The sequence below is a fragment of the Rana temporaria genome, chromosome 13, assembly GCF_905171775.1.
Source record: "Rana temporaria chromosome 13, aRanTem1.1, whole genome shotgun sequence".
NCBI lineage: Eukaryota > Metazoa > Chordata > Amphibia > Anura > Ranidae > Rana > Rana temporaria.
Window position 1 is genome coordinate 25,650,045 of NC_053501.1, and position 14,651 is coordinate 25,664,695.

General features: G+C 43.9%; 1 protein-coding gene across 1 annotated transcript in view; it reads right to left on the reverse strand.

The window, feature by feature from the left end:
• Positions 1–14,651, reverse strand: part of NID2 (nidogen 2) — a 105,881-nt gene that overhangs the window by 54,929 nt on the left and 36,301 nt on the right. Inside the window, exons 5-8 of the mRNA XM_040332954.1 lie at positions 12,865–13,014; positions 9,632–9,877; positions 5,224–5,424; positions 239–466 (exon numbers count right to left, since the gene is read on the reverse strand). Coding sequence (XP_040188888.1) covers positions 239–466; positions 5,224–5,424; positions 9,632–9,877; positions 12,865–13,014 — 825 coding nt within the window. The remainder of the gene's footprint in view (positions 1–238; positions 467–5,223; positions 5,425–9,631; positions 9,878–12,864; positions 13,015–14,651) is intronic.

The window sequence follows — 14,651 nt, forward strand, 5'->3', positions numbered from 1 at the left end:
ATTCACTAGAGACTGATGACATCACTAAGAATGCAGCCTATCCATTCACTAGAGACCAATGACATCACGGAGAATGCAGCCTGTCTGTGCACTAGAGACCAATGACATCACTGAGAATGCAGCCAATCCATTCACTGAGGCCGGTGACATCACTAAGTGTGCAGCCAATCCATTCACTGAGACCGGTGACATCAACAGGTAGCAACCTTAACAAAATACATTTATCATTCTCACTTACCATGTAAAGATCCAATATGACTGGTAATGGCAAATCTAAGAACTTTCTCGTCTTTATTATGCATGGCAAACACCCGATCGACGGACAGCTTCTGTGCAGTGGGCGGGTACTTCTGGGCGTGGCCACACTCCTGGTAAGTAATGTTCTGCTTTAACCGGTAAGAGAATTTCTGGACGTCACCGCTCTGGGAGGTGACTGTGTACTCCCGGTATGCCGTGGAGGTCACCACTGAGGACAGAACAAGAAAACATAGCTTTAATTCTACAGATCACGGATGACATTCTTTTAGCTTCATTTTTATCTAAACTAGCCACATAACATAACTGATTTTGTGAAAAAAAAAGATGGCATTCCTATGGCTCTAACTTACCTATGACTAACAAATATGAAACATTTTAAAATCACTTTAGCAGCATTGTCAGTCTGGGGGAGGGGACTTGTAAATATATTTGCAGATTTAAATACACTAAGGCTACTTTCACACTTGGGCGTTGTGCCGCCGCCGATAAAGCGCAGCTATGTTTAGCAGCACTTCACCGTTGTTTTTGCGGTGCTATTCGGCCGCTAGCGGGGAGCTTTTAACCTCCCCTAGCAGTCGAAAAAGGGTTAAAACCGCCCGCAAAGAGCAGCTACCCATTGATTTTAATGGGCAGGGGCGCTTTAGGAGTGGTATATACAACGCTCCTACAGCACCTCAAAGTTACAGCTAGCAGAACTTTTTTGAGCGTCCTGTTTTAGCGCACCGCTGCAGTGTGAAAGGAGAGGCTCTTTCAGGGCGCTTTGCAGGTGCTATTTTCAGCGCTATAGTGCCTGCAAAGCGATTCAGTGTGAAAGTGGCCTTACATATTGAAGCCAAACTTCAGTTCACACTTTATAATCAGTTACAGAAAACTTTTTTTTTTTTTTCTCCTTTTGGCTCACATGAATAAATATAAGCCAATCACTGTAAGCACCCCTGTCCGTGTTAAAAGGATTTGTTCAAATATTAAAGATCTGGAAGAGAGCTTTCTCTTTAGAAAATTAACAGACTTACTGGCCAGATCACTAGATGAAAAAAAGAAGAAAAAATGCCTAAACATGAAAACAAATGCAGCCATCACATCTAATTGGTAAGCTGCAATATGAATGAATGAATGAATGAATGAATGAATGAATGAAAAACTTATAAAGCGCGGCGCATGCGAACTGAATCGCTTCTGGGCGCTAGTTGTTCGTGTCTCATGACATCAAAAGAGCAGAGTTTTGATTCGTCTTCTGAAAGTCAGGTGGTTTTCCTCCAACCGAATGCTGGTTGGTAAAGCGTTCCATAGTCTAGGACCCTGAAAAGCAAACCTTCTTTCTCCTTTGGACTTGTATTTGGTTTTTGGTACCCTGACCAGATTTTGGTCGGTGGATCGCAGAACGCGATTCGAATTGTGAGGTTCTATCTTGTCGCAAAGATATTGCGGAGCCTTCCCATGGATGCACTTATGTGTCAGGCAGAGTGCTTTAAATGCAATTCTGTCTTTTACTGGCAGCCAGTGAAGGGTTCTCAACGAAGGTGAGATTGATTCCCATTTTTTTTTCCCAGTCACCAGTCTGGCGGCCGTATTCTGAACGACTTGCAGACGGGAGATTTGGTACTTTGGGAGTCCGAGGTACAGGGCGTTAGCATAGTCCAGTCTGGAATTCACGATTGTTCCCACCACGACTGCTACGTCTTCTTTGGGGATAAATGGAATAAGTCTGCGTAGTAGGCGCAACAGATGGTGCGCTCCGCTGACTACTGACCCTATTTGTGCGTCCATTGTCATGAAGGTGTCGAAGATGACCCCAAGACTTTTGACTTTGGAGCTAGGGGTGATGATTTGGCCCAGAATGGGCGGGGGTGTCCAGGTTGTTGCCAGTTGACTCTTTCGGCTGGCGTGAAACATAAGGAGTTCTGTTTTTGAACTGTTGAGTTTAAGATAACTCTTAGTCATCCAGTTTTCTATCAAAGAGAGACATTTCTCTAAACTGAGATGATGATCCTTTTTGTTGCAGATGCGAAAATACAGTTGCGTATCGTCTGCATAAGAGTGATAGAGTAGTTCTTGGCTACTGATAATATCAAAGAGAGGGCGAAGATAGATGTTGAAAAGCACCGGTGACAGGGGGGATCCTTGGGGGACTCCACATGACACCGTGCGCTTTTCCGACGTGAAACAACCCAATTTAACTGTTTGTGATCGGTTTTCAAGAAAGGAAGAAAACCATGGTAAATCACCTTCTGCGACTTCTGCTACCTTGGCTAGTCGCATCAGTAACAGTTTGTGGTCTACCGTGTCAAAGGCTGCGCTTAGGTCCAGCAGAACCAGGAGACAAGATTCTCCTTCGTCTGTGGCCTCGAGGGCATCGTCCCATATTTTGAGTAAGGCCGTTTCTGTCCCGTGTCCGGGACGGAAGCCTGATTGTAATGGATCCAGTAGATTGTGGGTATCTAGATGCTGTTGCAGCTGTTGTACCACTACTTTCTCCATTATCTTGGAGAGAACATTTAGGCCTGTTATGGGACGGCGGTGAGTTGGGTCCTTGGGATCCAGGTTAGGTTTTTTCAAGATGGGCTGGATTGTGCCCTCTTTCAACAGGGATGGCACTGTGCCTTCCTTAAATGACTGGTTTATAAGCTGTGTGATGGGTGGTGCCAGGATGTCGGCACATTCCTTCAGCAGTTTGGTGGGGATGATATCATTGGGCGATGTGCTGTTCCACAAAGCACCAATGATATTTCTTGTGGTATCGATGTAATAAATGTTTGGCTTTTGGGTTTAATACCGCTTTAATCTGTGCATAGTTTAAGTTAAAATCTGTAATTTCATTGATTCCCTGAGAGTCCTAACCCTTTGGCGCCAACGCCCCCCGGCCCTTTACAGGTGTACACAGGTGTCATATGCAAAGCATTCTGTACTGCAGTGGTCATCAACTCTGTGTCCTCAGGACCCACTAACAGGCCAGGTTTGCAAGATAACTGAAATACATCACAGGTGATATAATTTGCTGCTCAGTGATTGCAGTATTCTAGTCTGCATCTCCCCAAGGTAATACGTAAAACCTGGCCTGTTAGTGGGCCCTGAGGACAGGGTTGATGACCACTGCTGTACTAGTTTAAGATACCCCACTTTAGTGACAGTGCCCAGACCCAGCAGCTGATGGGACTGAGCACTATGACATCACTGTTCCCCCGGGCCACCAACACAGGCAATTTTAGCTTCTGTAAAAGAAAGGAAATTAGTTTGGGTTTGGCAAGCAGGTAAGGGGATCATGTGCAGGTCGGGGGACCTTTGCAGTGACAAAGTCAAGACTCCCCATTAAAGTGGGGGGTACAGCCTGAAGGTTTTCCACCTTAATGCATTCTATGCATTAAAGTGAAAAACTGTCTGTGCTGCAGCTCCCCCCAGCCCCCCCCCCCCCCTTTTTCCTACCTGAGCCCAATCTGATCCAGTGAAGTGCACGAGAGTAGCGGCTCCTGTTGCTGTCGCTCTCCTCATTGGACAGATTGATAGTGGGAGCCATGGGCTCCTGCTGCTGTCAATCAAATCTAGTGACACAAAAGCAGGGGACGGGGCCAAGTCCTGCTGTCTGTGTCAATGGATGCAGCAGCGGGACCTGAAAGGGAACCTATACGGGTGGCTTTTCGTTGGGGGCATCCAATAAAGAGGAGGGAACGGGATCGCCAGCGGGGGACCCCCAGAAGAAAAGGATTGCGGCTGCTCTGTGACTCAAAAAATATTGCACAGAGCAGGCAAGTATAGACATGTCTGTGATTAAAAAAAAAACAACCTAGGCCCAGATTCACAAAGCACTTACGCCGACGTATAACAAGATACCCCAACGTAAGTGCAAATGTGCGCCATCGTATCTGTGCGCCGGACCCACAAACTAAGATGCGCCTAAAAACAGGCTTCATCCTGCTGACGTAACATGAGCAAATGAGCAAACGAGCAAATGAGCAAAATACGGCGATTCACAAACATACGTGCGCCCGACGCAGTGCGCGTAAGTTGTACGTCAGTTGTACGTCCGGCGTAAAGTTATTCCCCATAAAGGAGGTGTAACCCAGCAGCAGACATGCACAGGTCTGCACCAGGGAACACAAGCCAGCGTATTTTACGTTGGACGTGTCTGGCTGGGCGTAGGTTACGTTCACACCGTACGCAGTCATCCGGCGTAGTTTAGGCAGTTGTTCCGACGTGGTTGTGAGCATGCGCAGGGGGATGCGGCCACGTCTCGGCGCATGCGCAGTTCGTGATACGTATCTGTCTGGCGCTCGGCCCATCATTTGCATGGGGTCACGCCTCATTTGCATGGCTCACGCCCACTTCCACCTACGCCGGCGTACGCCTTCGAAACCCAGTGCAGGGTTGGGAGCACTGGCTTGGTGAATTCCATGCTTGCCTCTCTGCGTTGCGTTGGCGTAGCGTACATTGTTTGCGCTACGGCGGCGTAATGTGCGCCCGCTCTCTGTGAATCTGGGCCCTAGTGTTTAACCCCTTTAATTTAACAAGCACATATATTGTAAAATGAGTGGGGGGGTTCTGCAAAGTTAGCCAGGCTTTAAGATACTGCACAATATTGCCAATCTAACATGTTTCAGGTATTGATACTGTTGTCAATGGGGACAGAAGTGATGGAAAAGTTCTCCAATTGGATCAGAGAGTGCAGTAAAACCTCACAAAAGTTGAACTTTTAGATTGTAATCTCTAAAAAGCAAGGCCCTCCGATCTCTCTTCTATTGAATTGTATTATATCTGTACTATCTCACTCCGTTTTGTAAGGAGCTGCACAAATTGCTGGCACCATATAAATCCTGTATAATAAAAATAATAACGCCTTTCCCATTCTACTCTTTAACAGATAAAAAAAAAAAGTGAGACACAAAGTTAAACACTTTTGCTTATTGTTGCTTATATATTACCTAGAAATTCCTTGCAATTCAAAACAGCCTAAACCCGACGCACGTCACTTACCTGATCCAGAATGCTGGTAGATCTCATAGTATGGAGCAATTTGCACCGTGGAGGTCTCCGGGATGTATGGAATCTTCCCCTTAATCGTAGTTCTTACATGGATATAGTTATCTGAATCAAAGCCGTCTGCGGTTTGTGTGACATGAATGACTTCTTCTCCCGGGGAAAACACGGCTTCCAAGTTGTGAACAAACTTTGCCCCTAAACAATGGGCGAAAAGAGAACATATCAGTGTATAAAACACTAAAAAATGTATTGGTAGGCAGTCACACTACAGAACGATAGGACCACATGTTGTATCTTGCTAGAATTGTGACCCATCACTCCGGCTCACCTATGGTCAACTTCTTGGTGATGTTACGGGGCCATTCTTACCACTGTGCATTCATCACAAGCATTTTATAAGCTTTTTTCATTGTTTCCATGTATGCTATGTATTTTTTACTTTTTTTTTTAATGCTTTTGCTCAAAGCCAGGAAAGGCCACAACAATCACCTAAAACACAATGCAGCTCATAAAAATGCTAAAAAGAAAAAGAAAAGAAAAAACACCCCACTAACAATGTGTTGGAAGCCACAAGTGTGAGACAGCCCTTAAAGCGGAGTTCCACCTAAAAATGGAACTTCCGCTTAATCCACTCCTTCCCCCCTTACATGCCACATTTGGGGGGATCAGGAGGAGTGGGACATCCTGTCCCACTTCCTCCTTCCGCCGAGGGGCTGGTAAGGCGATTAGCTTAATCGCCTTATTGCAGCCCCTCCCTGAAGGCGAGCGCCTGTCCAATCGGACGGCGCCACGCTGCTCGCGCATGCGCAGTGGGTGCCCGGCCATGAAGCCGAAAGCTGTCACTGCCAGGTGCCCACACTAGGAATGAAGACGCCGGCCGGCGAGGGGGGGTGAAGAGCAGAGCCCCGGCCGGCGCGTCGCTGGAACCATGGAGCAGGTAAGTGTCTGTTTATTAAAAGCCAGCAGCTACACTTTTTGTAGCTGCTGACTTTTAATAAACGTAAAAAAAAGGCTGGAACACCCCTTTAAAGTGGACCAAAAGTCGAGCAAGAGCCCCAACAATCCAACTCCTATTAAACTAAACCTTTTTCACTGCAGAAACCGCTGGACCATGATCACTGAGAAGCAAGCCTATGATAATACAAGGAAGGTCAGAGTTCAGGTACAGCTGTCGATTGCCTGATCTTTCCTTTCAGCAGATTATGGAGACAAAAACAGTCAGGCCATCTGGACCCAGCAGGGTAGAACAACAGAAGTTTTTGTGGTGAAGGATGTGGGTGTATTATATATACTGTATATACAGTTGGGTCCATATATATTTGGACACAGGGCACAATTTTCATATTTTTGGCTCTGTATACCACCAGAATAACATTTTTGACGAAACAATCCAAATTAATTTGAAGTGCAGACTTTTAACTTTAATTTAAGGGGTTGAACATAAATATCAAATTGCAATCATTTTTATACACAGTCCCTCCATTTTCAGGGGCTCAAATGTAATTGGGCAAATTAATATAATCATAAATAAAATGTAAATTTTTTAATATTTTGTTGAGAATCCTTTACTGGCGATGACTACCTGAAGTCTGGAACCCATGGACATTACCAAAGACTGGGTTTCCTCCTTTCTGATGCTTTGCCAGGCTCTAACTGCAGCTGTCTTCACTTTGTTTGTGGGTCTTTCTGCCTTTAGTTTTGGCTTCAGCAAGTGAAATACATGCTCAATTGGGCTGAGGTCAGGTGAATGACTCGGCCATTGCAGAATATTCCACCACTTTTCCTTCAAAAGCTCCTGGGTTGCTTTTCCAGTGTGTTTTGGAACATTGTCCATCTGTAATGTGAAGTGCCGTCCAATAGACTTTTTGGCTGAATCTGGTCTGTTTAGGCTACGCCGCCGTAAGTTAGCTAGGCAAGTACATGATTCTCAATGTACTTGCCTGCTATGTTACGGCGGCGTAGCCTAAAGCAGGCGGGCGTAAGGGCGCCAAATTCAAATGTGTGTTAGGGGGGCGTGTTGTATGCTAATAGTGCTTGACCCTACGTTTTTTCCTTTTTTTTTTTTTTAACTGCACATGCGCCAGGAGCCTACATTTCCCAGTGAGCATTGCGGCTAAGTAAACGGGCCTATTGATTTTGACGTGGACGTAAACGATGTAAATCCCGATTCACGGACGACTTACGCAAACAACGTAAAAAATTCAAATTTCGACGCGGGAACGGCGGCCATACTTGACATTACTATTCCACTAGGGCTTAGCTCTAACTTTACGCCACCTATCTCTTACGTAAACGGCGTAAAAGTACTGCGTCGGCCAGGCATACGTTTGTGAATCGGCGTATCTCCTCATTTACATATTCTACGCCGACCGCAATGGAAGCGCCACCTAACAGCCATCCAAAATATTGCAATCTAAGATAGGACGGCGCAAGCCGTCGTATCTTAGATATGTTTAAGCGTATCTCTGTTTGAGCATACGCTTAAACATAAGTCGGCGTAGATTCTGAGTTAGGTCGGCTTATCTACTGATAAGCCGGCCTAACTCTTTCTGAATCTACCTATATATCTCTAAACACTGCAGAATTCATCCGGCTGCTTCTGTCACATCATCAATAAGCACCAATGACCCAGTGCCACTGGAAGCCATGCATGCCCAATGCCATCACACTGCAAGCTCCACCATGTTCTACAGAAGACGTTTTGTGCTTTGGATCGTGAGCAGCTCTAAGCCTTCTCCACACTTTTTTCTTCCCGTCATTCTGGTACAGATTAATCTTCGTTTCATCTGTCCAAAGAATGCTTTTCCAGAACTGGTCTGGCTTTTTTAGATGCTTAATCTGTTTTTTCTAATCTTCAGGTTTATGAATGGTTTGCACCTTGTGGGGAACCCTCTGTATTTGCTCTCGTGAAGTCTTCTCTTGATTAGAGACTTTGCAAATGATACGTCCACCTCCTGGAGAGTGTCCTTCATTTGTCTGGATGTTGTGAATGGGTTTTTCCTTACCATAGAGAAAATCCTGCGATCAGCCACTACCGTGGTCTCCCGTGGACGTCCAGGCCTTTTTATGTTGCTGAACTCACCAGTGCGTTCTTCTTTTCTCAGAATGTACCAAACTGTTGATTTGGCCACTCCTAATGTTGCCGTCTCTCTAATGGATTTGTTTTAAAGCCTATACAATTGACAGCTCTTTTGAACGCATGATATAGGTTCACAGCAATAGATTCCAAATGCAAATACCACACTTAAGCCCCATACACACTTTTCGATTTTCTGCAGATTTTTGTCTCCAGATTTTCCAAAACCATGTAGTGCAAAGGCCTGCCTGATTGCATAAAAATTGAAACTCTTAAGGTTTGACCTAATATTATTTTTTTTTGGTAAATCTGAAGACAGAAAATCTAATAGTGTGTACGGGGTCTTAGAATCAACTCCAGACCTTTTACCTGCTTAAAGTGGAGGTTCACCCTAAAAACAAGTATATTCCTTTCAATCCAACATACTGCCGACATGTACAGTATGCTGTTTTTTTTTTGCGGTTTACATACCGTAGTATAGGTATTCCCCCCCCCCCCCCCCCCCCGGCTTCCGGGTAGTGAATCCTGCGGGAGTGGGCGTTCCTATTCAGAGACTAAATAATTGACATATGACAAAAGCTTCCCCCCACCCCCGGCGCATAATGCGCGTCACCAGTTTCCAAAAGAAGCCGAACTACGAGTCGGCTCTATACGGCGCCTGCGCACGACGTTCGGCTTTTTCGGAAACTGGCGACGCGCCTTTTGCGCAGGGGGGAAGCTTTTGTCATACGTCAATCACTTAGTCTCTGAATAGGAACGCCCACTCCCGCGGGATTCACTACCCGGAAGCCGGGGGGGGGGGGGAACCTATACTACGGTATGTAAACCAAAAAAAAACAGCATACTGTACATGTCGGCAGTATGCTGGATTAAATGGTATATACTTGTTTTTAGGCTGAAACCTCCGCTTTAAGTGACGAATAAATAAAGGAGTAGCCCTTGAAATGGCTTTTGATTCAATTGTCCAATTACTTTTGGTTCCTTGGAAAAGGGGCTATTCTTAGGAGCTGTAATTCCTAAACCCTTTCTCCAATTTGGATGTACATACATAGTAGGTGAGGTTGAAAAAAGACACAAGTCCAACCTATGTGTGTGATTATATGTCAGAATTACATTGTATATCCCTGTATGTTGTGGTCGTTCAGGTGCTCATCTAATAGTTTTTTGAAACCATCGGGGCCCCCCGCAGAGACCACGGCCTGTCATATGTACATATGTTCATACATAAGTAAACCCTTCCTCTGATTTGATTGTACAAATATATATGGATCTAACGGTATGCATATACACACACAACACAACCAGCCAGATTTTTATTTTACTTACCAGTAATACTAAATCCATTTTGATGCCCCGGTTTTTCCAAAGCAAAAAGCCAGCCAAAAAGGCCACCAATGGCAGTCAGTGGTGTCAGTGACCAGGAAGCGGGTTCAGGGACTTGGCTGATGGCTGTGTAGGCTCTTCCATCATTCACCACAATATATGCATGCATGTCGATCCCGTCAAAGGTGACGGGTCTCTGTCCCACAAGCAGATTTCCGCTCACTTTCCCATTAACACGGTGTGGGGCTCCTGCAAATAAGAGAAGAGTTTCAAAGTGTTTCAATGTAGTGGGTGTAAACAGAAAATACTGGCTGTACATTGTATATGTACTGTGACATCACTGTTCCCCGGACCACCAACGCGGACAATTTTAGCTTCTGTAAAAGAATAAGGTGGAGTGAAATTTATCCAAATAGAGGAGGAGATAATCACAACCCAAACTATTCCGTTACCAGCTATTGGTAAACACTAGGTGGTTGAGCAATGTAAATGTACTGTATGCCCAGTGTACAATAAGGTACAGGTAAGCATGCTCATTTTTTTTGTTGTTCACCACAGCCCTCAGATCTCATAATCTTGCAATCATTGAGAAGACTGAACAAACATGGTCTGAGTGAAAGGTAAGAGTGTTCAGAAAGTAAAAGATGGATAAAAGAAATAAGTGAAGGAAAAGGATAAGCTCAGACTTCTGAATGTCCAGCCCTATTCCCTCTAAGCGCGATACTTGATCATCACTGGGCATGCTGCTCATTTATTATTAATGCAAAGTTGTGCCTGCAGTTCTTTTACAAAACAGGTTCAATATTCCCAACTTCTACACCAGACTGATGGCAAATCCATAGCAAATAATGAAAAAGGCAAAAAAAGAGATGCGACATACAGAAAGAGCAAAAAACAGAGAGAGGGAGGAGAGGGTGAAAGAGAAGAGAAATGAAGAGAGAGATATTTGGGATAATAAGAGAGACGTGAAAGTGGGAGAAAAAGAGAGGAAGGTGAGAGAGTTTAGAGAAATGGAGAGAGAAAGGTAAAAAGAGAAGTGAGAAGCAGAGAAGAGAGAAAGAAAAAAAAAAGAGAGCAAGAGAGAGAAAAGAGCAATAAGAGAGAGCAATAGAGAGAAAAGAGAGAGGAGCAATAGAAGAGAGAAAGAGTAGAGGCAGAGAAAGAAAAGAGAAAGAAGGAAAAGAGCGAGAGAGAAAAAAAAAAAAAAAGTTAGAGAATGAAAAGAGAGAGAAGTTAGCACAGTGGCTAAGTGGTTAGCACTTCCACCAAGCAGCACTAGGGTTGTCAGTTCGAATCCCAACCACGGCACCACCTGCCTGGAGCTTGCATGCTCTCCCTGTGCCCACGTGGGTTTCCTCCAGGTACTCCAGACGTGCTGGTAGGTTCATTGGATGCTGTCAAAAATTAGCCCTAGTATGTGAATGTATGAATGTGATTTAGGGACCTTAGATTGTAAGCTACTTGAGGACAGGAAGTGATGTGAATGTACAATATATATGTAAAGCACTGCGTAAATTGACACAGCTATAGAAGTACTTGCAATAAATAAATAATAATGTTCTTGATGGTGCCATACAAGAACCGGAAATAAAAATAAGTGAGAGGAGAGAGAAAAGTATAACAGGACGTGAAAGACAAACTAAGGGCTCGTTTATATGAGCTTTGATCTCTGAAAAGTGTTGGGCTATATCGCTTTCTTGAGCCCCGCACTAGCATTCCGCAATTGCATGATGTTTGCAGAGCAACAGGGGGTGTAATTCCTGTCGGGTGTAAATCCTTGGCCTCTGCAACTTAACCACTTAAGACCCGGACCATTATGCAGGTAAAGGACCTGGCCAGTTTTTGCGATTAGCACTGCGTCGCTTTAACTGACAATTGCGCGGCCGTGCAATGTGGCTCCCAAACAAAATTGGCGTCCTTTTTTTCCCACAAATAGAGCTTTCTTTTGGTAGTATTTGATCACCTCTGCGGTTTTTATGTTTAGCGCTATAAACAAAAATAGAGCGACAATTTTGAAAAAAAAAACAATATTTTTTTACTTTTTGCTATAATAAATATCCCCCAAAAGAGATATAAAAAAACTTTTTTTTTTCTCAGTTTAGGCCGATACGTATTCTTCTATCTATTTTTGGTAAAAAAAAATGCAATAAGCGTTTATCGATTGGTTTGCGCAAAAATTTATAGCGTTTACAAAATAGGGGATAGTTTTATTGCATTTTTATTAATATTTTGTTTTTTCTACTAAAGGCGCAAATCACAATTTTTTTCGTGACTGTGGCATTATGGTGGACACATCGGACAATTTTGACACATTTTTGGGACCATTGTCATTTTCACAGCAAAAAATGCTATAAAAATGCATTGTTTACTGTGAAAATGACAATTTCAGTTTGGGAGTTAACCACTAGGGGGCGCTGAAGGGGTTAAGTGTGACCTCATATGTGTTTCTAACTGTAGGGGGGCGGGGCTGGATGTGTGACGTCATTGATCGCCTTTCCCTATATCAGGGGACAGACGATCAATGACAGCGCCACAGTGAAGAACGGGGAAGCTGTGTTTACACACAGCTCTTCCCGTTCTTCAGCTCCGGGGACCGATCGCGGGACTCCGGCGGCGATCGGGTCCTGCGGCCGCGGTCACGGAGCTTCGTACCGGGTCGCGGGCGTGCGGCCGTGCAATTCTGCCGACGTATATGTGCAGGAGGCGGTCCTTAAATGGTTAAGGAGGTAGCGGTTCGGGGGGCAGTAAAAGTATGACTTAACAGTGGGGTGTTACTGACCCTCAACGGCTAGTATGAATGAGCTCTGAAAGTAAGGAAAAAAAGCAATAAAAAATAAAAAGACAATAAAAAAAACTGTCAGGAAAGGGTACAGCGCAAAAGAGAAAAAAAAAATAAAGATACAGAGAAGGGAAATAAAAAGGACAAATAAAGTTGAGGACAAAAAGGTGGGCAAGGCAGAATAAAAGTAAAAAGACGGAGGAAAAGAGGGAAAGGCCAAAGTGAAAGAAAAAGAGCTCAGAAAAGAGAAAGGCAAGTGAGAACAGAAAACAAAACTAGAGGGCAATGGAAAGAAAAGAGAAAGTTGAGAAAAGAGAAAGTGAATAAATGCAAAGTGAAAGTGAAAAGCAAAAGAAAAGAGAAAACAGAAAGGCAAGAGACATAAAAGAGAAAGTGGAAGAAGGGTCACTAGAATAAACAAAGTACCGGCAGCACATCCAGTTACACAACAGATTACCTTTTGGTAGACAGTGTACACCATTGCCATAGTAGCTGTCCTGGCAGTGGCAACAGAATCCGGTGGCGTAGTCTGTACAGAATGCGTATGGAGAGCAGTACCCCGGCTTCCTGTCACATGTCTCTCTACTAACTGGGTTGAATGTGAGAACTGCAAGGAGGAAACAAACAGAAGTCAAATGTTATCAACAGTTTGTAATGTTATAATTCAGGAATACAAAGTACAGAGTTGCAATGGTCCCGATGGTAAAGTCTCCCTTTAATTCAGCATTAAATGTATCCAATAATGACAGAAATATGAGAGCTTCCATCACAATTCGTTTTACATGGTGTAAGCTCCAGGGAAGTCATCCGTATCTTAAGTTGTTCAATGTCAGTGATACATTGGGGGTTATTTACGAAAGGCAAATCCACTTTGCACTACAAGTGCAAACTACAAGTGCAAAGTGCACTTGAAATTGCACTTGGAAGTGCAGTCGCTGTAGATCCAAGGGGGACATGCAAGGGGAAATAAAAAACAGCATTTTAGCTTGCACATGATTGGATGATAAAATCAGAAGAGTTTCCCCTCATTTCAGATCTACCCTCTACCCTTTACTGTGACTGCACTTCGCACTTGTAGTTTGCACTTGTAGTGCAAAGTGGATTTGCCTTTTGTAACTAACCCCCCCCCCCCCCCCCTAAGTGTTGTAAGTGGATGAACGCTCTGGAGCTACACCTTGAGGCTGGGTTCACACTATAGCGAATTGGATGTGGGCTTCTGCAGTCTTCCTGTCAGGACACAATAGCACAGATGGCACAGCAGGGAGATCGCTGCTTCTACCAACATCGCTTGTGTTAGCAGTCTTTTTGGAATAAAACACTGCCGAGTAAGGATATTAAAAATCTCTGTTTTAAAGTGGAGTTCCACCCATAAATATAACATTACATCAGTAGTTTTAAAAACATGTCATTAGTCCTTTACGAATTTTTTTTTTTTTTTTAGATGCCTTCAAAGTGTTGTTGCTAGGCAGAATAGTTAATCTTCCCACTTCCTGCACCTAGGTGCTTAATGCTTCCTAACCTACACCGCACAGACTCCTGGGAATGTAGTGGGTGTAACTTTCCAGGAGTCTGTGCACTCCCCAGTGTCAAAGAATCATGTGACTTGGACAGCACAGGTGCTGAAACCTGATCTGACACTGCTTGTGCATCACTGAGCATGTGTGAGATCTGCAAGGCTGAAATCCAGGAAGTCATACAGTCTGGCTTCATGATGCCCACACTTAAGATGGCCCCAGTCAATTTCTATTTTATAAAGTGTCTAAATGCTGTAACAACCTAACAAAACGGACCTTAGTTTACAGACTAACTTTACTAGAATACATTAAGCTTGTGTATTACAGGGGTATTTATATTTAAAAAGTGAAATTGTGGCCGGAACTCCGCTTTAATTACTCATTTTGTTTGTATGAAAAGAAAAAAATTCAATGAAGGTCACTGAAAATGAATATGCAGGGCAATACTGTGTTTCCCCAAAAATAAGACCTAGTTTTATTTTCCAGGAGGACTGCAATATAAGCCCTACTCTGAAAATAAGCCCTAGTTTAAAATGCTTGCAAAATCCTATAATCCACTCTATTACAGTATTATATAATGCACAATGTGTGTGTTTCTGTAATATAATTGCGTGGAAGAGAGCTCCCGCGGTCACAGAAGTGCAGAGCGGCGCTATAACGAAGGTATTTAGCACAATTATATTACAGAAACACACACATTGTATATCATATACTACAGTAATAAGAGTGG